The sequence below is a fragment of the Rattus norvegicus genome, chromosome 5 (genome assembly GCF_021556685.1).
Source record: "Rattus norvegicus strain SHRSP/BbbUtx chromosome 5, alternate assembly SHRSP_T2T, whole genome shotgun sequence".
In the NCBI taxonomy this organism is placed as follows: domain Eukaryota; kingdom Metazoa; phylum Chordata; class Mammalia; order Rodentia; family Muridae; genus Rattus; species Rattus norvegicus.
The window spans coordinates 157,254,656-157,277,595 of NC_141538.1; the positions used below are offsets into that span (position 1 = coordinate 157,254,656).

General features: G+C 50.1%; 1 protein-coding gene and 1 pseudogene across 13 annotated transcripts in view; one reads left to right on the forward strand and one right to left on the reverse strand.

The window, feature by feature from the left end:
* Positions 1-22,940, forward strand: part of Tmco4 (transmembrane and coiled-coil domains 4) — a 78,035-nt gene that overhangs the window by 26,780 nt on the left and 28,315 nt on the right. For all 13 annotated transcript variants that reach the window (XR_015620029.1, XR_015620031.1, XR_015620030.1 and 10 more), the window contains 5 exon segments: positions 11,172-11,304; positions 20,036-20,133; positions 20,527-20,670; positions 21,325-21,444; positions 22,079-22,243. Coding sequence is in view for 10 of the 13 variants with exons in the window: in XM_087550716.1 (XP_087406842.1) it covers positions 11,172-11,304; positions 20,036-20,133; positions 20,527-20,670; positions 21,325-21,444; positions 22,079-22,243 (660 nt within the window). In the remaining 3 variants the exon portion in view is untranslated.
* LOC148006122 (large ribosomal subunit protein uL23 pseudogene) lies at positions 1,701-2,773 on the reverse strand (annotated as a pseudogene).

Sequence of the window (22,940 nt, forward strand, 5' to 3'; positions counted from 1 at the left end):
CTCAGCTGTAGCCGACTTTCTCCTCCCTCCCTTCCTTTATTCAGGCTTGGTCCCCAGCCCTTGAGCTGCAACTGCTCACATTCAGATCTGGTCTTCCCTCCTCAGTCACAGCTTGTCAGAAACAGCCTAACAGTGATTCCAAACCTGGTCAGATTGACAAAGAACTCACACATGGGGAAGTCACTGCGCCTTCCAGTGGGGACCACAAAAGTGGCTTTGTACCTTCTTATGTGACTCCTTGGTAAACACTTCCACTACCCGGGAGCTTCCAGCAGGTCAAGCTTAGGGCCAGGCACCTAACAAAATCCTGTTGAATAAGTTCAGGAGATAGATCTGCTGATTTCTTTTATGAAGACAGCTCAGGGATAGTTAACTATGTCATCTGCCAAAGTGTCTGAGTGAGTGGCAGGGCCCCATTCTGCCCAAGTTAGTTTCCTGGGGCTCCTGTTAGCCACCTGACTTCTCTGTGCCCTCTGTGAATCCCAGAGTCTGAAATGCAGACAGCAGAATGGTGCTCCCTCTGGAGGCTCTAAAGGGATCCTTGTGTTTAAGTTTCTGCATGCTCTGGGTCCTAATCCCTTTCTGGCCTTCCTAAGGACTTTGCCTTCTGTGAATCTCACTTCCCCTCTGGGAATCTCTTGGAAGGTCATCTCATCAGGATAATCTCCTCTTGAGAGTTTTAATTTGATATCTAAAAAATTGTTTTATCTGACATAGAGTCGGGTACATCTGAATGGAGGTGGGCAGGGCAGCAGGGGGACAGGCTATTCTACCTGCCAAGCAGCCCTAACTGCTCGGATGGCATCTGCTACCCCATAGCTATTGTCCACTGCCCTCTGCCAACTCATAAATGCCTATTCCTTCATCCGAGTGTTTAGGCCCTAAACCTCCAGTGAAAAAGGGGGAAAATTGATGAGGAAATCCCAGGCTAGATGATTAATGCCAGGCATGGTGGCATATGCCTTTATTCATAGAACTTTGGAGGCAGACTCATGAGGATCTGGAGTTCAAGGCCATTCTGGGCTATATGAGAAACAGCCTCAAGGGAGGAAGAACCATAAACACACACCTGGGAAACTCTCAGGGGAAGGCAGGAAGCACATTGGTTCAAGAGGAGAAACGTCAAGGAGGCTGCGGATGTCATGGGAGAGGAGCCAGCAAGGGCTCAGGTGGCCAGGCTTAGAAGTTGGTCAGGGGGGTTGGGGATTTAGCTCAGTGGTAGAGCGCTTGCCTAGCAAGCGCAAGGCCCTGGGTTCGGTCCCCAGTTCCGGGAAAAAAGAAAAAAGAAAAAAGAAAAAAAAAAAAGAAGTTGGTCAGGGTGCATTTTGCAGGCATGAGGTCCATAGCCACAGGGAAGCAACAGAGAGGGCTGGGGAGAAAGTGACCTGTGACAGAGCCTGCAGAATTGCAAAGAGGCATGACGAGAGAGAGGAAGTCCCAAAAGTGCTACCTCAGCTCAGTGGTTCGGGTTGTCTGGCACCCAATAGTGACATTCTCTCTGGTGACCCTTGAATAGTGGGGAGCCAGGGCTTCCTCAGGTTACACATGGGCTGTGTAGCCTGCCTGTTCGTGTGTGCTCACTAAGAAGCGTTTGTGTGGTGTGGTCACTACCCAATGGGATGACAGAACTCGTAGGTTACCCTTCATGAATATGCTGCTGCTTACAAGAAAAATGTATTCTGTGTTGCTAGAACAGATCTCTAAGCCTGCTCCTCCCAGTGTGGTCCACAGACCAGCACCAGTACTGGCATCAGCACCACTACCAGCTTCCCCATCCCCCAGAGCTTTGCTGGAAATTTGGAGTCTTGGCCCCAGAAGACTCACAATGTCATCAATAACACTCTTTGATCCTGGGAGACTAGTCCAGGCCCGGGCCCAGAGGATAGTTTTAGTCCTTTATTTGTTTTTTCAGTTGTGGGGAGGGGCATGCTACAAGGTATGCATATGTTGTGTGTTCATGTGAGGGTCAGAGGACATCCTCAGGTGTCAGTCTTCACCTTTTCATCTTGTTTGGGACAGGGACCCTTTGCTAATTCCTGTGGCATTCACTAGGCTAGCCGGCCCACCAGCTTCCAGAGACTCTCCTCTTTCCCCGTCCCATTTCACCTTAGTGTCCAGCTTTGCTTGCGTTTGGGGGATCAGAACTTAGGATGTCATGCTTGCACAGCAAGCATTTTACCCACTGAGTTAACTTCCCAGCTCTGGGTCCTTTTCTTTCTTTCTTTCTTTCTTTCTTTCTTTCTTTCTTTCTTTCTTTCTTTTTTTTTTTATGATGGAAAAAAAAGTGTATCTTTAGACTTAGCCATCTGGACTCACTTTCGATGATCACAATCTTGTTGGCAACACAGTCAGGAGCCAAAGGAACATACACTTTCTTCTCTCTGTCAGGCTTTCCTTATCAGAGTATTGACTTTGGCCACATCAAGGTCAGAGAGTTTCTTCATGGCCTTTTTGACCTGGTGCTTGTTGGCCTTGACATCCACAATGAAAGCAAGCGTGTTGTTGTCCTCTGTTTTCTTCATGGCTGACTCAGTGGTCAGTGGGAATTTGATGATAGCACAGTGGTCGAGCTTGTTTCTCCTGGGTGCAGTCTTCCCAGGATATTTTGCCTGCCTCCGGAGCTGCAGGATCTTGGGCCACCAGAAAGTAGGTGACGTTTGATCTTCTTTTTGTGGCTGTGGACGCCTTTCAGCACTGCCTTAGCTTTCAAGGCCTTCGCTTTGGCTTCAGCTTTGGGAGGGGCAGGAGCTTCCTTCTTCGCTTTGGGTGCCATCTTGGCGAAATGGGTTCTCTGGATCCTTTTCTTAAGGTGTGTTGTGCTATGCCAGAAAGCCTGAGACCAGGTAACTCACTGAGAGCAAAAATCTCTGAAAAAGTTCTGAAGGGTCAGGTCCTATATCAAGGGACCTGTGTCTGACAAGAGCCTTCACGTTGAAGTGTCCTGAGGCAGAAAATGTAAGAGCAAGGAAGGGAGAAAGCAGGACAGGGCTGGGACCCAGTCTGGCAGCTTTAATCCCTCCCAGCTTAATCTACTCTTAGCATCACTTAACACAGGCATTAGGACTAAGTTTCCAGCTTGCTTTTGAAGGGCATATTTAACCCAGAGCTGATAGTGCAATCTCAGTGACAAGAAAGACATTGTGTGTTGAGTACACACTCTGTACCAAGCATGGATCTAAGGGCTCACACAGCCACCCGACTCCCCTGACCCCAGGGAAGCATTTCAGATACTTGCCTCAGTTTGCTGACCTGAGACTTACTCATCAAGGTCACTTCGGATGATCTCATGTCAACAGCAGAGACCAAAGCCAAGAAAGGGAAGGGAGCCTTCTTGGACAAGCACAGTGAGAAGTTGCCTAGGAGCCAACACCAGGTCCCTGGCCACTTGGGCCACCATTTTCTTCTGGTGCCTCTCCACTGGGAGGAAGGATCTGACTTGGCCTTGCTCCTTCACTGCCTCAGGTTCCTTTCTCACCAGAAAGCCATGTGACTACTGCTCACCTCACCAGCAAACCATCATGAGCACATGTGGACACCAACATATACCACCACACTATGAGAAACCTTGGCGCAGGCCCTCACAGGACCATTGCATGGGTTTAAAATGGCTTCCTTCTCTCTCAGGGGCATCTTCTTTGACTATAGTGTCTCAATCAGCACTGCCTTTTGTGTTTGTGTTAAGAAAACATACTACTTACCAAGCACCCTTACTAAGGTGGGTGGGTAGATGGATGGATGGATGGATGGATGGATAGGTGGGTACCTGAGTGAATGATGGATAGATGAAAGCAGGTGGGTAGGCAGGATATTATGTATGTATATATGTATGTATATGGATGTATATGGATGGATGAATAGATGGGTAAATGGATGGATAGAGGGATGGATGGGTGGATGGATGGATGAATGGATAGATGGGTGGTTGGGTGGGTGGGTAGATTGGTGGATGGATGGGTAGGTGGATAGATGGGTGAATAGGTGGATGGATGGATTGATGGTGGATGGATAGATGACTGATTGATAGATGTTCGGATGGTGAATGGGAAGAAAGAGGGCACAGAGGAAGGAGCAGAATGATAGGCAGATGGTCTTCCTTCAGAAAACAAACCTACGTCAGAACTGGACGGTCCCTTCGAGCATCCTTCTCCTCCAGAGGCTGGCTGGGGTTACCCAGCAGGGAGATTGGATTGCTTCCTATGTTGGGCAGGATGAGCACCCATGCAGTCAGCTCAGGAAGTCACCATGGAAGGCCACATTTCTCAGAGCTTCCTGGAAGGTAGACCTTTATTGACAGTCTGGGGGTGATAGTTACAAATCGATCCCATATCGGCAACTGGGTGGGCTGCCAATCATTTCCTTTATGCTATAGCAACCCACAAACCATTTGCCCACAGAGCTGTAAAAGACCAGCCATGCAGTGCATGTAAATGGCCCTGAGCTGGCAGCTCCCACACAGCTGGCTCTGTGGAAGTCTGGGGCAGAGGATCCTCTGTGGAAGGGCATCCTGCCTGCTGTGGGATGTCAAGCAACCTCTCTGACCTCCATCCATACATTATATGTCAATAGCACGTCTCATGTGACAGTCAACAGTGTCTCCAGAGCTGGGGAGATAGCTCAGTCAGCCCAGTGCTCACTGTACAAGCACGAGACTCTGAGTTCAAATCCCCAACTCCCGTGGAAAAACTAAGCACAGCAGTAATCCTCTATAATCCCGGCACTGGGGACATGGAGACTGGCAGGGCCTTGGTGTTCACTGGCTGGCCGGCCCAGCTGAATCAATAAGCATTAGGTCCAGTGAGAGGAGCACTGACAGCCAAGGCCGACCTCTGACCTCACACATGTGCCCCTGCATCCGCCCCCACACAAGTATCAGTGCAAAATCAGAATGTTGCTATCGCAGGTGGGGCCTGTTTATTTGCTCTCCGTCGTCCTTATAAGGCATTCAAGGTGCTCTTTGGGCCCTCTATATAGATTGTGAGTCGTTGTGCAGTGTGTAACCTCGTATTGAAATGTGTACTGTTAGCCCCACTTCCAGGGAGGAAGTCAAGGCCCCAGAGGTGAAGCGGGTAGGCCAGGGTGATATCTCAAAGTTCCACGTAAGGCAGCGTGAACTTCGGCGTGAGCTCTGACTCAGAGCCAGGGCAACTGAACCCTGAGTTTTGCCCTATGCACTCCGTGTGACTCTTATAGATCCCCCACGGATCAGTACAAAGCCAGGGTACCCAGCACGTACACGCACATGAGCCAAAGCGGTGTGTGCCTCACACCTGACTCTACTTTGTCCTCCTGGAAGGACTGCACCTCTGTCTCATAATCAGGGCTCTGTGGATTCACGGTTAATTTTGCAGCATCCAGGAAATAAGCTCTAATCTACTGCTGTGAGCACCGGCCTGGCTCTGGGCTCTGGGCTCTGGACACAGTTCCTATGGCGGAACTCACTGGGTGCCTGCTGGATGCCTGGCTCCCAGCTCCCGGCTTCCTTTCTACACACTCCTTGGTGGGAGATGTACAATCCCTTAGGAGACAGATGCAGTGACTGTCCCCATGTTACAAGAGGACCGTACGGCACAGCGGATATGATAACCTGTCTGCAGCCACATAGTTGGAAGTCAGGTGGTGGGGTTCTAATCCTGAAGCCTCGCCCACAACCCACTCCTACCTGCTGTGCCACCTCCAGGCCTGAGTGGCATAGGCACGTGTGCAGTCACGCGGCCAGCATTGCCTCTGAGGAGGCAGAGCTGGGGACAGCCTCTGAAGCAGATCTCTGTGCCCTCTGCCCTAGTCACAGGCAGTGACTAGGATGGGGCTGAAGTATAGCGTGGCTTCTCTTTCATTGATTTTTTTCATTACAGTAAGAGCAGGGACAAATAAGAAATGTTCTTGGAAATTCAGACTCAGGGACGCTGGTGAACAGAGCTGGCAGCGCAGTGAGCAGGCCGGCAGGAACATTAGTGTGACCTGTGAGCGTTGTCCCCAAGGCCGTGAGAAAGAGGATACAGCTCTTGCAGAACAGCAGGGAGCTCCTAGCCTCCCTCCCAGTCCCAGCTCAGAGGGCAGCTGCCACCATGACTTAGTAGACAGGATGCACACTTGTGTCTCAATCTTTGAAGAGCCATCTTACAAGTGGGAGGATGAACGTGTGTGCCGTCATGAAGAGTAATTTTAGGGACAGCCTGGCAGTGCCTGAGTGGAATCCAGCACTCAGGATGCAGTCGGGGAGACTGAGAATGAGAGACCAGCCTGGGCTACAGTAAGACTTCACCTTTAACCAAAACGGGGCAATGCTAAGTGCCTTTGTGCACTTCCTGTGTCTAGTGCTGGCAGACTCAGGATTCTGTGACAGCCCAAGAGTGCCAGATTTAAAGCGTTCTTGGGGCTGGGGTAGAGCACTTGCCTAGCATGCCCAAGGCCCCAAGCTCCATCCTGGTGTACCTGTATCCATAGACACACACATCACAGTTGGGTTCAAGAGCACAGGCTGCTTCACTACCAAGGAGCTAAGAGTCCTGGGCAAGTGACCAGTCCAGTGCTGTTCTCTCCAACATGATGGTGTGAGTAGCTGTGCCTGCCTCCTCAGGAAGCTGAGGTTTGAGAAAGCAGAGTAGAACAGAAGCATAGTTCAGAGTGCAGCCAAGCTGGCAGTGGAGAGCTGAAACTCCTGGGTTAGTGGTTATGGATCACAGGTTAGTTGGTCCGGTTTTCTTTCCATTTATTTGCTGGGGACGGAGTGTGACGCCTATGTGAGGGGCAGGGAGGGACTTGTGGGAGCCCTCCTTCCACCATGTGTGTTCTAGGGATGGAATTCAGATCGCCAGATGTCAGCGAGTACCCATATCTACTGAGCTATCTATTTGCCCACAAATCATAGGATTTTTTTCTACCAGAAGGGAGCAATGAATTCATCCAGACTAACCCTTCATAATTTGGGTCTCTCCTAGCACTGGACTATCTCTATATTCCTCCAGAGAGTACCCCCTTCACCCATGCAGATTATAAACCTCTCTTTGTTTCAAGCAGGGCCTGACAGTTCGGGATGCACAGTGGGTTTGGAATTTGTATTCTAGAAGGAGAGATAGACAGTAAAAAAGGAAGCAACCAAATTACCGACATACTGGTTTTTATTTGTTTGCTTGAGACAAGGTAGTAGGATAATCCTCCTGACTCTGAAGTGCTGGGAGTACAGACATGCACCACCTTTCTGCGGTGCTGGGAATGGACGTCAGGGCTTCCTGCGTGCTAGGCAGGTGCTGTACCAACTGCGCTCCATTCCCAGCTCTGAAACTCCCCAAGAGAACAGAGGCCGTGGTGTGGCATCCACAAGCGTTTCCCCAAGGAGGTGACCTCTGAGAAGGACTGAGCTAAGCGTGAACCTCAGAGAATGTTCTAAGCATCGTCAGGACTCAGCTTATAATAAAGGTTTGGGGGAGGAGCTTAGCAAGTTATCCTCTCTGTCCCCCTCCCCCCGCCCCCCATGTCTCCTAGAAAGGAAAGACTGAGTTCCTGAAAACAGTTATCTCACAGAGAAATGGCAAAGATCTTTTGCACCGTGTGGGGCTGTGGACCCAGCAGAGAACCTAGTAGGTCAGGAGGAATGTGGTCTGCCTGTGGGTGCACCTACTAAGCACAGGTATGAAGAGACAGCCAGGAGCGGGCTGACAGCTCTGCCCTTTGGGAAACAGAGTGACCGAGGTGAAGAGCCAATGACTTTTCCGAGGAGTTGGTGTTTTAAGTTGAAGCTTCACTGGTGGGCACGGGCCGGCCCAGCAGCACTGGCAGAGAGGCTTTCCAGATGGCAAGCAGCAAGTGTGAGGCTCTGCGGTCAGCGTGCGTGCATTTAGCCTGTAGCAGAGGCAGGCAGTGGTCTGAGAATGGAGACGCCATGGCAGGCCTTCGCCAGATGTGTTGGGTTTATTCTAAATACATCGGGAGCTGTTGGAGTTTCAAGCTGAACTGGAAAATGATCTGACAGAAGGGTCTAATGGATCTCTCTGGCTACCATGGGGCCAACGGAGTACATGAAACCATAATGAAAGAGGAGGGACCAGCAGGGTGACTGGAGGTCAGAGAACAATGGCCACACCCATGCCAGGTGGTAGCAACAGAGGAGGCGGAGCAAAGGGCTCAAACCAAGCTAAGAACCAGTGCCCTTCTTAGAAGCAGCTCTGGTCTTAACCGATGGCCTGCATGTTGGGCTGGGAGAGTCAGAAGACTCTAAAACAGTTGTTCTCAGTCTTCCTAATGCTGCAACCCTTTAATACGGTTCCTCATGGTGTGGTGACCCCCAATCATAAAATTATTTTTGTTGCTACTTCATAACTGTAATTTTGCTACTGTTTTGATCCTGGGGGGTTGCCACCTACAGGTTGAAAACCACTGCCCTAGACCAGTGCCTAGCAGCTTGGCCTGAGTCTCAAAATGGATGCACAGCTGGGCCACTTCTTATGAGTGAATTGGTCACCAGAGAGGCTGGCAGGAAGACCTGCTCCAAAATATCTGAGATAGCCCAGGACTCAGGGCCCTTCTGCCCCAACAGCTCTGCTCCCAGTCCTGTAGCCCAGCCCCTACAGTCTTGGAAATGACCCTCCCCAAAGGCTACAGGAAGGAGCCCTGCACCTGATACTACCCCTGAATATTAATCATTCATGCACGTAGCAGCCCAGCCTGAATCACTGCAGCCTTGACCTGGGAGTATTATTACCAGCTAATTACGATCGCCACCCATTAATCACCATGGCAAACCCTTCTCCCCAGCCTGATTATCACTTGGGAGTCACAAGATTCCCTTCAAAGAAAAAGGAGTGCCTTTGTCTGTGTTAACCCAGTGACCCCCATGCTTGTCTGTCTCTGGGCACGTAGGCAGCTGCCATCATAACACAGGTGTCTGCCAGCTCTGAGGACCCTTTTCCCCCACCCCCACCAGTCAAGGCAGGAACTGGTGTGTGTGTGTGTGTGTGTGTGTGTGTGTGTGTGTGTGTGTTGCTAAGCATGGATCCCAGTGTACGTTAGGCCAGCTCTGCCACTGAGACATGTCCCCAGCTGGAATCCTCATCCCTACCACGATCCTCGAACAACACAGATGGGCAGCAGGAATGGAGAACTGCATTTCTGACAACTTGTGTCGTCTCCACAGGCCCATGAGACTGTAGAGCACATGAATGCCAAGTCGTGTAACTTTCTCTCTGCCAAAAAAAAAATAAAATAAAATCCGATTTTAAGCTCTTACGCTGCAGCCCACTGGAGGCAGGTGCTGGGATAGGACATTCGGATGAGTCAGTCTGTCGTCTAGTCTGACACAGGCAAGCCAGTTGCTCAGAGGAACGCCAAGAGAGGCTATATGTAGGACCACAGGCCCCAGCACAGGGTGTGGTCTGGAGAGGGTCTAGCCATAAAGTGTTGACCAAGCCTTATCTTGAGGGAAAACAAAGGTTCAAAGCGTGATGGACTCTGGACCCCTCAGAGGTATTGTCCCTCAGTTCTGTGGGACGCTCTGTGGGACGCCTACTCTGCTGCCCATGTGACAAGGAGACGTTGGAGCGGTGTCCAGGTGAAGCATCATGAGATGGGGAGGTGGGTCTAGACCATCCGGATGCATGATTGAGTCCCGGGGTCCTGGAAGAGGGAGAAAGGAAACCCAGTAGGAAGCAGAGGTTGGGGCTGGAGAAATGGCTTAGCGGTTAAGAGCACTGGCTGCTCTTCCAGAGGTCCTGAGTTCAATTCCCAGCAACCACATGGTGGCTCACAACCATCTGTAATGGGATCTGATGCCCTCTTCTGGTGTGTCTGAGGACAGCTACAGTATATCCATTCATTCATGTGTGTGTGTGTGTGTGTGTATATATATATATATATATATATACTGAATGAATATATATGAATATATATACATGAATGAATATATATATGAATGAATATATAAATCAATTCATGTATATGTGTGTGTGTGTGTGTGTGTGTGTGTGTGTGTGTGTGTGTGTATATGAATGGGGGGACGGAGGTGGGGACGGAAGTTGGTTTGAGTCATGTGGCTAAGAGCCAAGGACCGTGGGCAGCCTCTAGAACCTGGGGAAGGAGTTGGGTTTGACAGTTAAATGAAGTAGAAGAACTGAAAGGTCAAAGCTGGCTTGGACTACTTAGTGAATTCAAAGCCAGCCTGGGATACATCTCAACCCCTTCTATGTAGACAGGAGCAGGTGTGTGCATGAGAACCTGGTGCGCAGGAGATGGTGCGGTCTCTAAACTGCTTCCCATATAAGACTGAGGACTTGGGGGCTGGGGATTTAGCTCAGTGGTAGAGCGCTTACCTAGGAAGCGCAAGGCCCTGGGTTCGGTCCCCAGCTCCGGAAAAAAAAAAAAAAAAAAAAAAAAAGAACCAAAGACTGAGGACTTGAGGTCAGTGCTCAGCATTCATAAAAGCTGTGCTCAGTGGCGTACTTCTAATTCCAGCACTGGGGAGGCAGGAAGGAGAGCATCGCTGGAACCTGATGGTCAGACTAGCCAAACTGGCCAGGTTCAGGTTCAAGGAGAGACCCTGTCTCAAAAGACAAGCCGGAAATGGATGGGGGAAACTTGACTTGTGGCCTGCACACACACAAGTGAGCGCACACACAAACACACATCCAGTTAATTATTTTTTAAAAAAAGATTATGCCCAGCAGTTTATTGCAGCAACAAAGACAGATGAATAGAGCTTAGCATTCTGAAGCCCTGTCCTGGGACACTGATATTTGTTATCTAAGAATCAGAGGATGAAGCTGGACCATGGTGGTCCATGCCTTTAATCCCAGGACTCAGGCAGAGGCAGGCAGATCTCCCGATTTGAGGCCAGCCTGTTCTATAGAGTGAATTCCAGGACAGTCAGAGCTAAGCAGAGAAACCCTGTCTGGAAAACAAACAAAAACAGACAGAAAGAGGATCACATGACCCTGGGCCACTAGGATAGAAAGTGGGAGTGGTCTACTCGGAGGATCACCGGCACACAGGGATGTGTGACCTGGTGTGCTTGGGTCAGGGGACAGTCCTGAGGACAGTGGGGACTGCCAAGATTCACCCTGAGGCTGGCTTCCTTGGGGCTATTATGTTTGCTTCCATGTTTAGGGTTTGCCGTCTGCACCCCTGTTAGCATCACCGACTTAAAACCTGAGCTGACTCTGGACGTTCTGTTTCCTTTGCAGGGCACTACGATGCCCGAGCCAGAGTCCTCGTTTGTCATGTGACCTCCCTGCTCCAGGTGCCCATGGAGGAGCTTGATATTCTCGAAGAGGTGTTCCTGGAGAGCCTGAAGGACGCCAAAGAGGAGGAGTCTGAGTAAGAACCCGCCAGCCCCTGGCAGAAGCCCGAATTCCACTCGAGAGATCTTTGCCCATCTCAGGCCCCCTTCCCATGTAGAAGCCATGTGGTGAGGTAGAAGGAGCATTAGACAGAGTCCCAGTAGCCCTGACTCAACCGTGTGACCTCAGCAAAGCACATGCCACCCTCTCTGGGCTTGGCTACGGTTGCAAGAAGAGAAGCTCGTTAAAGGCGCTGGATGTGTGACCGTCAGCCAGTGGTGCCCCACCATCCCGTGGTCCTGAAAACTTGGCTCCACCTCCAGCTCTTATGACGCTGTAACTAACTACAGCATCCCTGATACCAAATGGCTATAAGGATAGTCCCCACCCAGGGCCATTAGAGAAAAGATCGTGATCACAACAGAAAATACTCAACCCAGGCTGGCATGTGGCAAGGCTTGATGAATGGGAACCCTCCCCTTCCCATATAAGCCCCCATGCCATGTGTGGTCAGGGACGTGACAGATATGGGGAGATGTGCTCAGTCAGCAAAGCGCTCACTGTAGAAGCACTGGACCTATGGCTGATCCCGTAACCCCAGTGGATCCCTGGGACTTGCTGGTTAGACAGCCTGAGTTTTCAGGCCACTGAGAGACTCTGCCTCAAAATTAAAAGTAAGAAATAGCGGATGGTGTCTGAGAAATGCCAAACAGAACTTGTCCTCTGACCCATACGCACGCATGCACGCACACACACTCACACTGCTGTCACTTATATACACATTAAGAATGTGGAAAAGAAAATCATCCTTGTGACTTGGCCAGAGCCCAGCTCTGGGCGTCATCTAATCCCAGTATCATAAATCAACTCCAGCCCCATCTTGATTCTGACCTGCTGCAACAGGCACCAGGCTCTGGGTGTCAGGCACACTTGCCCAGCACAGACACCAGGCACCAAGCACCAAGCACCAGGTATCAGGCACACTTGCCCAGCATGGCCACCAAGCACCAGGTATCAGGCACTGGGCACACTATCCAGCATGGGCTTTTCTTCATCCCCTGTGGCTGTCTCTGAGAAGCCAAGATCTAGCAGTTCTACCCAGTGGAAGACAGGACTCTGAAGCACACAGTTCAGGGGCAGAACTCTTGAAGTTAGGGTCTCTTCATGTAGCCCTGGTCTGTTCTGGAACTTGCTCTGTAGAACAGGCTGGCCTCCAACTCAGAGATCCACCTGCCTCTGCCTCCTGAGTGCTGGGATTGAAAGCACACACCCCCACACACTCTGGCAGTTTGTTGAAAGAACCTAAGGGGAGGGGTTGGGGATTTAGCTCAGTGGTAGAGCGCTTGCCTAGCGAGCGCAAGGCCCTGGGTTCGGTCCCCAGCTCCGAAAAAAAGAAAAGGAAAAAAAAAAAAAAGAACCTAAAGGGTGGGTGGGAAGATGGCTCAATCAATAGAGAGTTTTCTATGCAAGTGCGAGAAAGAACCTGCATGTGGGCCTCTAGCACCCATGTATAAGTTGGGCACAGCAGTGAGCCCCTGTACCCTTAGCAATGGGTGGGTAGATATAGGACTGTTCCTGGGGCTGGTCACTGAGTGAGCCCCAGGTTTAGTGAGACCCTGTCTCAAAAAAACAAATGGAGAGTTATTGAGACAACTGCTGTCAGTCCCTGGTCTTCAAACACACACACACACACACACACACACACACACACACACACACACACACACAGAAAATATTTATGTTGATGCCCAGAACTATGCCAAGCAGCAAACAGGCAGACCTGAACCCGTGGCCTTAATCACGAGGACTGCCACCTAGCTCTTCAACTATGTTGAATATGTGTCAGCCTCGAAGGCCTTGAGATGAACAGACCTCCCAGTTGGTGCCTGAGGATCCTGAAATCAGACAAGAGTGCGTGATCCAGAGGGGTCTATTCTGACTCCATCGGTCTCATAGGGTCAGAGAAGATGAACACCAGAAGTTCCAACACAACCCAGCTCCAAGCTTCCCCAGCTTTACGATCTTGAGAAAGTCATTGATGTTCTCTGGGCCTCGGTTTCCTTACCTGTGAAATGGGGATAACAGTAAAGACCTTTTGCCTAGGTTTCCTGTGGGGGCCGAAAGGAAGCTGACAGTGAGGGGGCCCGTGCAGCTCTTAGTCTGTTGGCTGGCAGTGGGGTTACTGTTACACTATCATGATATCTGAGTGTGGAGTTTGAGGGACTGTGGAGAGCTCTATTTTCTAGAGGGATCTGAAACTAAAGGAAGGTAACTCTGCAGACCAGGCTCCCTACTGATCCTGCTGTGGCCTCAAGCAGAGTCCTTGCCTTCTCTGGACATGAGGACCAGTCTGTATAGAAATCCCTTTTAACGCTGAGGCCTTTTATGAGGCCCATTTGCGATGCTTCTTTGTAGGTGGGATTTAGAATGTGGCATGTCACCCAGTGTGCTTGGTCCTCACCTGAATGCCACCCCAGCCTCCTCCTTTCTGTTAACTGACCTTACCTCTCTGTGCCTAGGTTCCTTCAGACTGGGCGTGGGGTTAGTGGAAGTTCTACATCAGACGGCTGTAGGAGGATTAAATTAATTACCTCACATCAAAAGCTTGGTACAGTGCCTGCTTGGTACAGTGCCTGCTATGCAGCCGACCTCAGTGACCCTCGGCTGAGACAAGGCGGGATTTCATAACTCCCTAGAGGAACGTGGCCATTGTCTGACTCCTACCAAGTGCTTCCTGCACCAGGGGGCTGCCCCACCTGACTCCCATACCATCTCTGTGGGGAGTCAGCTGGCCCAGGTCCATAACCGCTCCTTGGCTTTCTAATTCAATCACCATGTCCAGCCTAAGCTTCTGCGTTATCCCCTCCCCCCTTTTTTCGTGGGGGGGGGGTTGTTCAAGACAGGGCCTCACTCTGTAGTTCTGGCTGTCCTTACTATATAGACCAGGCTGGAGTCAAACTCCCAGAAATCCACCTGCCTCTGCCTCCCAGCTGCTGAGATTAAAGGCATGAGCCACCACTACCTGGCTTCTGTGTCGGCCTCTTGAGGCCCAATTTGAAACCCCAGATTCCCTCCTTCAGCTTTAACTAGGAAAAGCTGTCAGGGTGGGCTGGGGGTAGGGTGCACATCTAGTTGCCTGTAAGTCACTCTCACACATGCACACGAGGACAGACACGGACGTTGGGGGTCCTTCTCTATCACAGCTCACCTTCTTTCCTTGAAACAGGGTCTCACTGAAGCGGGAGCTAAGCTAAGGGCCAGCGAGTGTGGTGCTAGAGCACTTGCCACGCATGCAGGGGGCCTTGGGTCCCACTGGAAACAGGTGGAGGGGAGGGGACTAGAGAGAACACGCGCTCCCACGGGACAGCAGATGCCTTTGAGTCCCTTAGATTGGTGGCTCCACACTATGAACAATGTTGACATCCTCCTCTTCTTGAGCTATTTTTGAAGCCGGCATGGGGGTCTGCCCTTGACTGACATGGCCGCCATCTCGCCTCCTATTCTAGAAAGTACGTGTGGCCCACGACTGAAGGTATGGGCTGCCAGTGTGTCTAATCAGATAGCAAAGTCCAGAGCAGGAATAAAACCATCATTTAGACTTGGAGTTCCCAGAATTTCAACGTCCAAGGAAAAGGAAGGAAGCACCCCAGCTGTGACTCAGAGTGGACGTCTCCTCTCGGGCTCTCGATGTTGAAATTCAACCAGACTACTGAAACAACTGCAAGGATGAAATACTGTGATTATCAGCAAAGATAAGGAAAGGAAATAACCGCTTACAAGGAAGGCGGTTGTTAAGATGGGTGCACATACGGAAATCAATAGGCCATGAGCGTGACTGTCAGAGGGTATCTGCTAAGTAACTCTTAAGGAAAACACCTCCTTCAGGGCTGGCAAGATGGCCCAGCAGGCAGAGTGCTCGTGGCTCACACCCTGAGTTTGATCCCTGGGACCCGGGTGAACAGGAGACCTGATTCACACATGTTATCCTCTGGGCTCCACTTATATCTACATACAGAAACAGACATACACATGTACACACATAAATGGACATATTTGCATATAGACATGCAGTAAAAATTAATAAAACTTGAAAAAAGAAAACACTTATTTCATTTAAAAAAACAAAAACAAAAAAACCAACAAAGGCGGTTGGAGAGATGGCTCAGTGGTAAGAGCACTGGCTGCTCTTCAGTTCCCAGAACCCAACCAGCTTAACTCCAGTTCCATGAGCTCTGTTGCCCTCTTCTGGCCTCCACTGGCACTGCATTCATGTGATAGACCACATGCAGACACAGACACAGACACAGACACACACACACACACACACACACACACACACACACACACACACACACACGCACACAAAGCTTTTTTAAAAGAAAGAAAAATCCCACCTTTTCCAGTCAAAAACAAACTGCCAGGGGTCAGAGTGCCTCGTGTGTGTGTGGGGGGGGGGGGGGGGTCGCTGCAGAACCTCTCTGATAAGCTAGCTTCAATGCCAGGTCATGCCACTGCCACTAACTTGGAACTCTTAATAGATTCTACAAAAAGACATTCACAGTAATTACAAACACTTTGTTTATCCGTTTACTTGAGACAAGGTCTCACTATGTAGCCCTGCCTGGCCTGGCACTTGCCATGTAGACCAGCCTGGACTTGAACTCAGATGATTGCTACCACTTCCCATTCATTCTCTGGTTCCCATTGCTCTCTGGTTCTGTATGTTTCTGGTTCCGCGTGATTCTTACTGGGTGGTGACTGGCCTGTACTCTACAGGTGTGTTTTCTTTTAGCCTTTGTGTCCACTCTGTTTTTCCTAAGTGAAACAAAGTAGCATTTAGTTCCCGGAGTAATTGGTTCCTTTGCAAAAACATGTCCTGGGGCTGGGGAGATGTCTCAGTGGGTGAAGGAAGTGTTTGCTTTGCAAACTTGAAGATCTGCATCGGATCCCCAGTTCCCGTGTGAAATCTCCAGATGCCGTGGCATGAGCCTACAGCCCCAGTGTTCGGAGAGGGGATTGGGTGGAGACAGACAGGTCCTTGAGACTCTCTAGGCAGCTAGGGTAGCTGAATCAGTGAGCCGTAGGCTGGCAGAGAGATCCTCACTCCCAAAACAAGATGAATAGCAATTGTGGGATATACCTGAAGTCAACCTCTGGCCTGCACACTCACACTCAATGTGCACGTGCTCCTGAACATGTGTGTACTCCTACCGAAAAGAAGAAACCTGCCCGGAATACCACCCAGGCCCAGGGCAAACTGCAGAGGGGGGAGAGCCAGGAATGGGTGAGGGACAGCGCTGGGCCCCTGGGCCTCTTCCCTCAGCTTCCAGCTGCTCCCCAGTCCTTGTCTGTCCTGGGAAGGTGTGCCACTGACTCTGAGCCACCCTGCTGGGTCCCACCCCACTGTGTGTGGTCAGCCACCCCACTGTGTGTGGACAGCCACGAGAATGCTTCACTTGGGCCTTCTGTTGAGAAGCCAGCCTCCTGCTTGAACTGATGGAATGGTGATTAATGAGAGTCAAAGCCATTAAAGGTCAGAGTATATCATTGCCTCTGTGTAGAAAGAAGTGGTCACAGCAGTGAGACACATGACATCAACAAACATATTGAATGGTGACAATTAGGTAGTCCCCTTTGGCCCTGGTCATCTCATACAGGCCTACACACACACACGCACACACACACACACACACACACACACACACACACACACACACACACCCTAATCCCCAGGGTGCTTACATGAAAAGGTTCAGATTGTAACCTCTACAGAGTCACAGGCTCAGTGAGTGGCTCTGTCCCTAAGGTAGGGAGATTTTGCCGCTGTAACAGATAGTCCCCAAATCCCCATGGCTTGCAGCACCAAGGGTGTATTCCTTGCTTTTGCATCCTCTGAAGATCGGTTGTGGATTTTGTTCATGTTGTTCTGGTTTGGGGCTCTAAGCTGATGGGTCGGTGCCTGTCTGGAATGCTGGCGGTCTCCAGTTAAAGCAAAGGAGACCTGTCAGCCTCCTGCACTGGCTTTTAACGATTCTAGAAATGCCAGTGGCGTGCCCCCACCCCGACACCGTGTTTCACTGAGGAAAGCTGACCAGCAGCTGGCAGCCTAGGAGTGCACAAAAGTCAACCAACCATGAAAGATTTTTGTTCAATTTTTTTTTGGGGGGGGGTTCTTTTTTTCGGAGCTGGGGACCGAACCCAGGGCCTTGCGCTTCCTAGGCAAGCGCTCTACCACTGAGCTAAATCCCCAACCCCTTGTTCAATTTTTTTATGTACTTTTTTTTCTTTTTTTTTTTTTTCGGAGCTGGGGACCGAACCCAGGGCCTTGCGCTTGCTAGGCAAGTGCTCTACCACTGAGCTAAATCCCCAACCCCTTTTATGTACTTTTAAAACAAGGTGTAATATAACTCAGGACGGCCTACAGAGAGAGTGTGTGTGTGTGTACATATATATATATATGTATATATATATGTGTACATACATACATATATATATATATATATATATATATATATATATATATAGAGAGAGAGAGAGAGAGAGAGAGAGAGAGAGAACGCCAAGGCAGTACAAGATTAATCCTCTGATTCTCCAGCCTCCACATTCTCGGTACTGAGGATTTAGGTAGGTTCTTTGAAGCCTAGCCTAAAACGATTATTTTTTTTTTTAATTTTGTACTGAGTGTACTGTATTTCTCTTGTCATTTTACCCAATCGGAATAAATACAGTGACACCTGCCATTGCTACGTCGTTTGAGAGATATGAAATCTAAATATCTCTGAAGCACTCAAGCACATACGAGACACTAATATACAAATGTATGCAGATGTAAGGGGCTCGACCTGCTGTGGATTCCGGTGCCCTGTGGGACACCAAGAGTCAACACTGAGGGGCAACTGTGGAATCCCACAGTTTAGATCCTGACACCAGACCCCCTCACTCCTAGTCACCACTCACCTTCCTCCTAACGGTTATGTGTACCGTCTATCATGGAAGCCAGCACCGGGTTCAATGCCCGCACAGACCCTTACCATTGGTTTCCAGTTCGGTGCAGGGAGGCAGCCGAGAAGGGCTGCTTTCCACACAGGGGCCTCACTGGAGAGGAGAGCCGGCGTTGGTGAGAAGCCCGCTCCTTGGTGCCTGAGGCAAATCTATATCTTGGTTCCCCTCATGAGGAGGGATATGGGCATGTTGGTTGGGCATGGATGGAGTGGGGAGTTTCAGCCCACAGATGTGCAGACTCCGGACTCGGGGAGGGGGCAGTGCATTTGTCCGTTTGCAGTGTGCTTGTTGGCTAAATAGGTAAGCTTCATCTTCACAAAGCAAGTTGTCACTGGACTACTAAAATGGCAAATAAAGGTGCTTGTGCCAAGGCTGAGGGCCTCAAGCTCTATCACTAGGACCTACATGGTGGCAGGAGATAGCTGACCCCCATATGATGTTCTCAAACCTAGACACACACACACACACACAGAGAGACACACACACACACACACACACACACACACACACACACAGAGAGAGAGAGAGAGAGAGAGAGGAATAACCACTATTATCTCTTTTGGGGCGTGAGGATAAGGTTTCCTCTCTGTAACCACCCTGGCTCTCCTGGAACTCACTCTGTAGACCGGGCTCGAGCTCAGAGATCCACCTACCTCTGCCTCTCAGAGTCCTGGGATTAAAGGTGCGTACCACCATTGCCCGGCTATCCCACTGTTATCTCTTAAAGCATCCGGACTGTGGGAGTGAGATAAACTGCTTCTTGACAAAGTATTCAGTGTGGAGGCTGGAGTAGAGGAAGCGCTCACTAAATATTAACCGTTTCTCGTCATTTATGATTGGGCTGCGTTCAGTTGTCCAAATTCCAGCTTCAGTTCAGAGTTCTCTCGGAATGGCCTCTCCACCCACCCTCCACCTCCCTTCTTGTCTCTGATCACCTCCGAGCAGCCCAGGGCTGGAGATCCATCAGCAAAGCTGAGCATCTTGACTGAGCGTTGAGACGGCCGTGCTCAAAGGGGCTGGTGATGGCTGCTCGGTCCACGGTGTGCTCACGGAGCAGTCTCAAAGCCCCGGGCTCCCTGTCTGAACCACATAAACTAGGCCTGCCGGTGCATGTCTGTAATTCCAGCACTTGGAAAACAGAGGCAGGAGCCTCCTAAGTTCGAGGTTATCCTCAGCTACATAGAGAATTAAAGGCCTACCTGGGCCATGAGACCCCCCTCCGAAAGAGCTAAAAATATAAATTATAAGAACCCCAACTATTCTCCCTGCAGATCACCCTCTTATTACTCTTGGCTGGATTTACAGCATCTGTGTTTCTAATCTGGACCAACTCAACTGTTTCCACAAGGCCCCCCTCTCCCATACAGATGTTTCTCTAGCCCATGGGACACATAATTGCTCTGGAGGAAACAGATTTCCAAACCCTTAGGGGAAGTGGAATCTCTTGGCGAGATGAGGATACATTCTGTATTCATCCTGGGTCCGTCTGTTCTGTGAAAGCTAGTCTTTGCCTCTTTCACTGCTGTTTTATTATTATTATTATTATTATTATTATTATTATTATTATTGTCTTTTCATTATTTAAATTGCACCCATTAGGATGGATCTGCAGGGTAAGTAGTGTGCTCTATTCACTGAGATTTCCCCCAGACACTGATGGGCCCAGCACCTGCCTACCACTGATCTCCGGTTTAGGGGTTGGTGAAGTGGGAGGATTTAAGGGATCCTGGCCCATAGCTAGCCATAGACCTGCCTCTTCCCTCCAGGACCGCAGAGGAGTCCCGGAAGAGAAAAGAAAAAAGGAGGAAGTGGAAGCGCTATCTCCTGATTGGCCTGGCCACAGTTGGAGGCGGGACAGTGATTGGTGAGGCCCCATTGCAGGGGATAGCTCCTGGTCTGTGTATCTGTGGGGAGGTAGCCCCAGCATGTGATGGGACCCAGGCCAGTATTAAATATGCTCACTAACACAGATAGAAGCTGCCCGTGCATGGCGCTGCATGCCTGGAATCCCAGCACTTAGGAGACAGAGGCGGAAGGGTCGTGAGTTCAAAGTCATCCTTTGCTGCCTAGAGAGTCTCAGGCCACCCTCATTAAAAGTTAAAATAATAATAATAATAATGATGATGATGATGATGATGATGATAACAATAACAATAACAATAATAATTTAAAGGCATTGCTGGAAGCTCCGTAAAAGGCAACACATGGGGAAAGAACCCATTAAGCCATGTCCTGACTGCATGTTCTTACCCTGCAGGTGTGACAGGGGGCCTAGCTGCCCCCCTTGTTGCCGCCGGAGCTGCGACAATTATAGGCAGCGCTGGGGCAGCTGCGTTGGGCTCCGTGGCTGGCATCGCTGTTATGACCTCACTGTTTGGTGCAGCCGGAGCTGGCCTGACAGGTAAGGCTAAAAAGGAGCAAGGCCTTGGAAAAGATTTTTATCCAGCTTGACTCAGCCCAAAAGCATACCCCAGATGGCTTCTTGGGGCTAGAGGCTGGGGGTAGGAAATGTGGCTTTGCCCCTTCGGAGTCCCAGGCAAACCAGACTTGTAGCAAACCTCAGAAACTGCTGGAGTTGCAATCAGCACAGCCAGGGTCAGGGCAAAGTTTGGAAAACTAGTTTTTCCCGTGAGTACTTGCTGTGGTGAAAGAGTCCAGCCCAGTCTGTTGCTGTCACCCAGGAAGCACGCAGATACTGTCCCTCAGAGGCTTGACATTTCCTCGTGTCCTTGCCTTGGCTCTCCAGCCTCGCCTGTGCCGGTGGCCCCCAGTTGCACACGGGCACGTGGAATGCTGCCAGGAATCACAGTTGGTATCAGCCTCAGTAAGGGTTAAGGCCCAGCAGGAAATGCAAGAAGGTCAATGATTCAGAGCTTCAGATCAGACACTGTCCTGTGGCTCTAGTGGCCTTGGGCAGTGTCTTCCTACTCTCTAATCAGGGACAACAGTAGTACCCATCTCAGAGTTCACAGATGAAATGCATTTGTCCAGGAGCAGAGCACATAGACTCGATGTATGAATACGTAAACGTGCTTGCTTGTGTCTACGTCCTTAGGATACAAGATGAAGAAGCGAGTCGGGGCCATTGAGGAGTTCATGTTCCTGCCTCTGACGGAAGGCAAGCAGCTACATATCACCATCGCCATCACTGGCTGGCTCGGGTCCGGCAGATACCGTGAGCATCTGGGTGGAGAGGGTCTCAGATGGGAACTGGGTTGCCTCTGTTGGTTGGTCCCCAGGCTGGTTTATTCCATGTATCTCTAAGATGTGGGAATGGGAGGCTCATTTCACACAGAGGGAGTAGACCAAGAGAGGTGAGAAGGCCATCTTTTATCCGTCCTCCTGTGTACTCAACCACTCATTATCAAGATAAGAATTCACCCATCGATCCATCCATCCATCCATCCATCCATCCATCCATTCATCCATCTATCCATCCATCCATCCACCTACCCAACCATCCATCCACCCACCCATCCATCCATCCACCCATCCACCCACCCACCCATCCATCCATTCCCCCACTCAGCCATTCATCCATCCATCCATCCATCCATCTACCCACCCATCCATCCATCCATCCACCCACCCACCCAACCACCCACCCACCCATCCATCCACCCATCCATTCATCCATCCATCCATCCATCATCCATCCATCCATCCATCCATCCATCCATCCATCCATCCATCCATTCATGTAATAATCTTTATTTATTGCCATCCTCCATTCACCTGTTCTGTGACTGGGGTACCCTCTGCCACAGCCAGTAGAGGATGCTGCCTACACCTATCTGTGTTCTCTTCAGGTACATTCAATGCCCCATGGATGGCCCTAGCCCGCAGCCAGGAGCAGTACTGCCTGGCCTGGGAGGCCAAGTACCTGATGGAGTTGGGCAATGCCCTGGAGACCATTCTCAGTGGCCTCGCTAACATGGTGGCCCAGGAGGCTCTCAAGTACACCGTGCTCTCTGGTAAGCACCCCTCACTGAGTAGCCGTGATGTGACACCATGGTTCCAAATCCTTGCATGTTTGTAATCCAAGGTAGCCTGGCTCTGTGCTAGAGACAGAGGGTGCAGACAAACCTAGGGTCGTCTCCAGCACTGCATCTGCCTTTTTTGTATGCTTTTTATTCTGGATGGCAAAGGAAAAAAAAGTCAAAGTTTTATAGTCCATTTAAAGACAAGACACATGGTTGTGTTGAGACAATCTCGATCTTAAATTAGAATGTTTTTACTGTTATTTAAACAATTTTTAAATTTAAATACATTTGTGGGTTTTTTTTTTTAATCTCAAGGCAGGGTTCCATTAATTTACCCAGGCTGACCTTGAACCCACTCCGTAGCCTAGGTAGACCTTAAACTTGGAATTCTCCTGTCTCAGCTTTGTCTGTGAAAAGTTTGTGACTTTTGTGCCGAGAGACAAGGCAGCAGCTATTCATATGGTGTATCCATTGGCTACTGCAGCGTGACAAGTCGCCCCCAAACTCATGGTGTGATAATCCTCTATTCTAACAGCTCAGGAGAGGCTGGGCTGGTGTTGGTTTATCTCAACTGGGCCTGTGCTGAGGGTTAGTTAACGGTCCCTGGCTCAGGCCAGCCTAAGGTAACCTGAATGGCTTGGCTCTGCCCCATGTGTCTCTCAAGGACACCAAAGTGGCCCGTACCAGT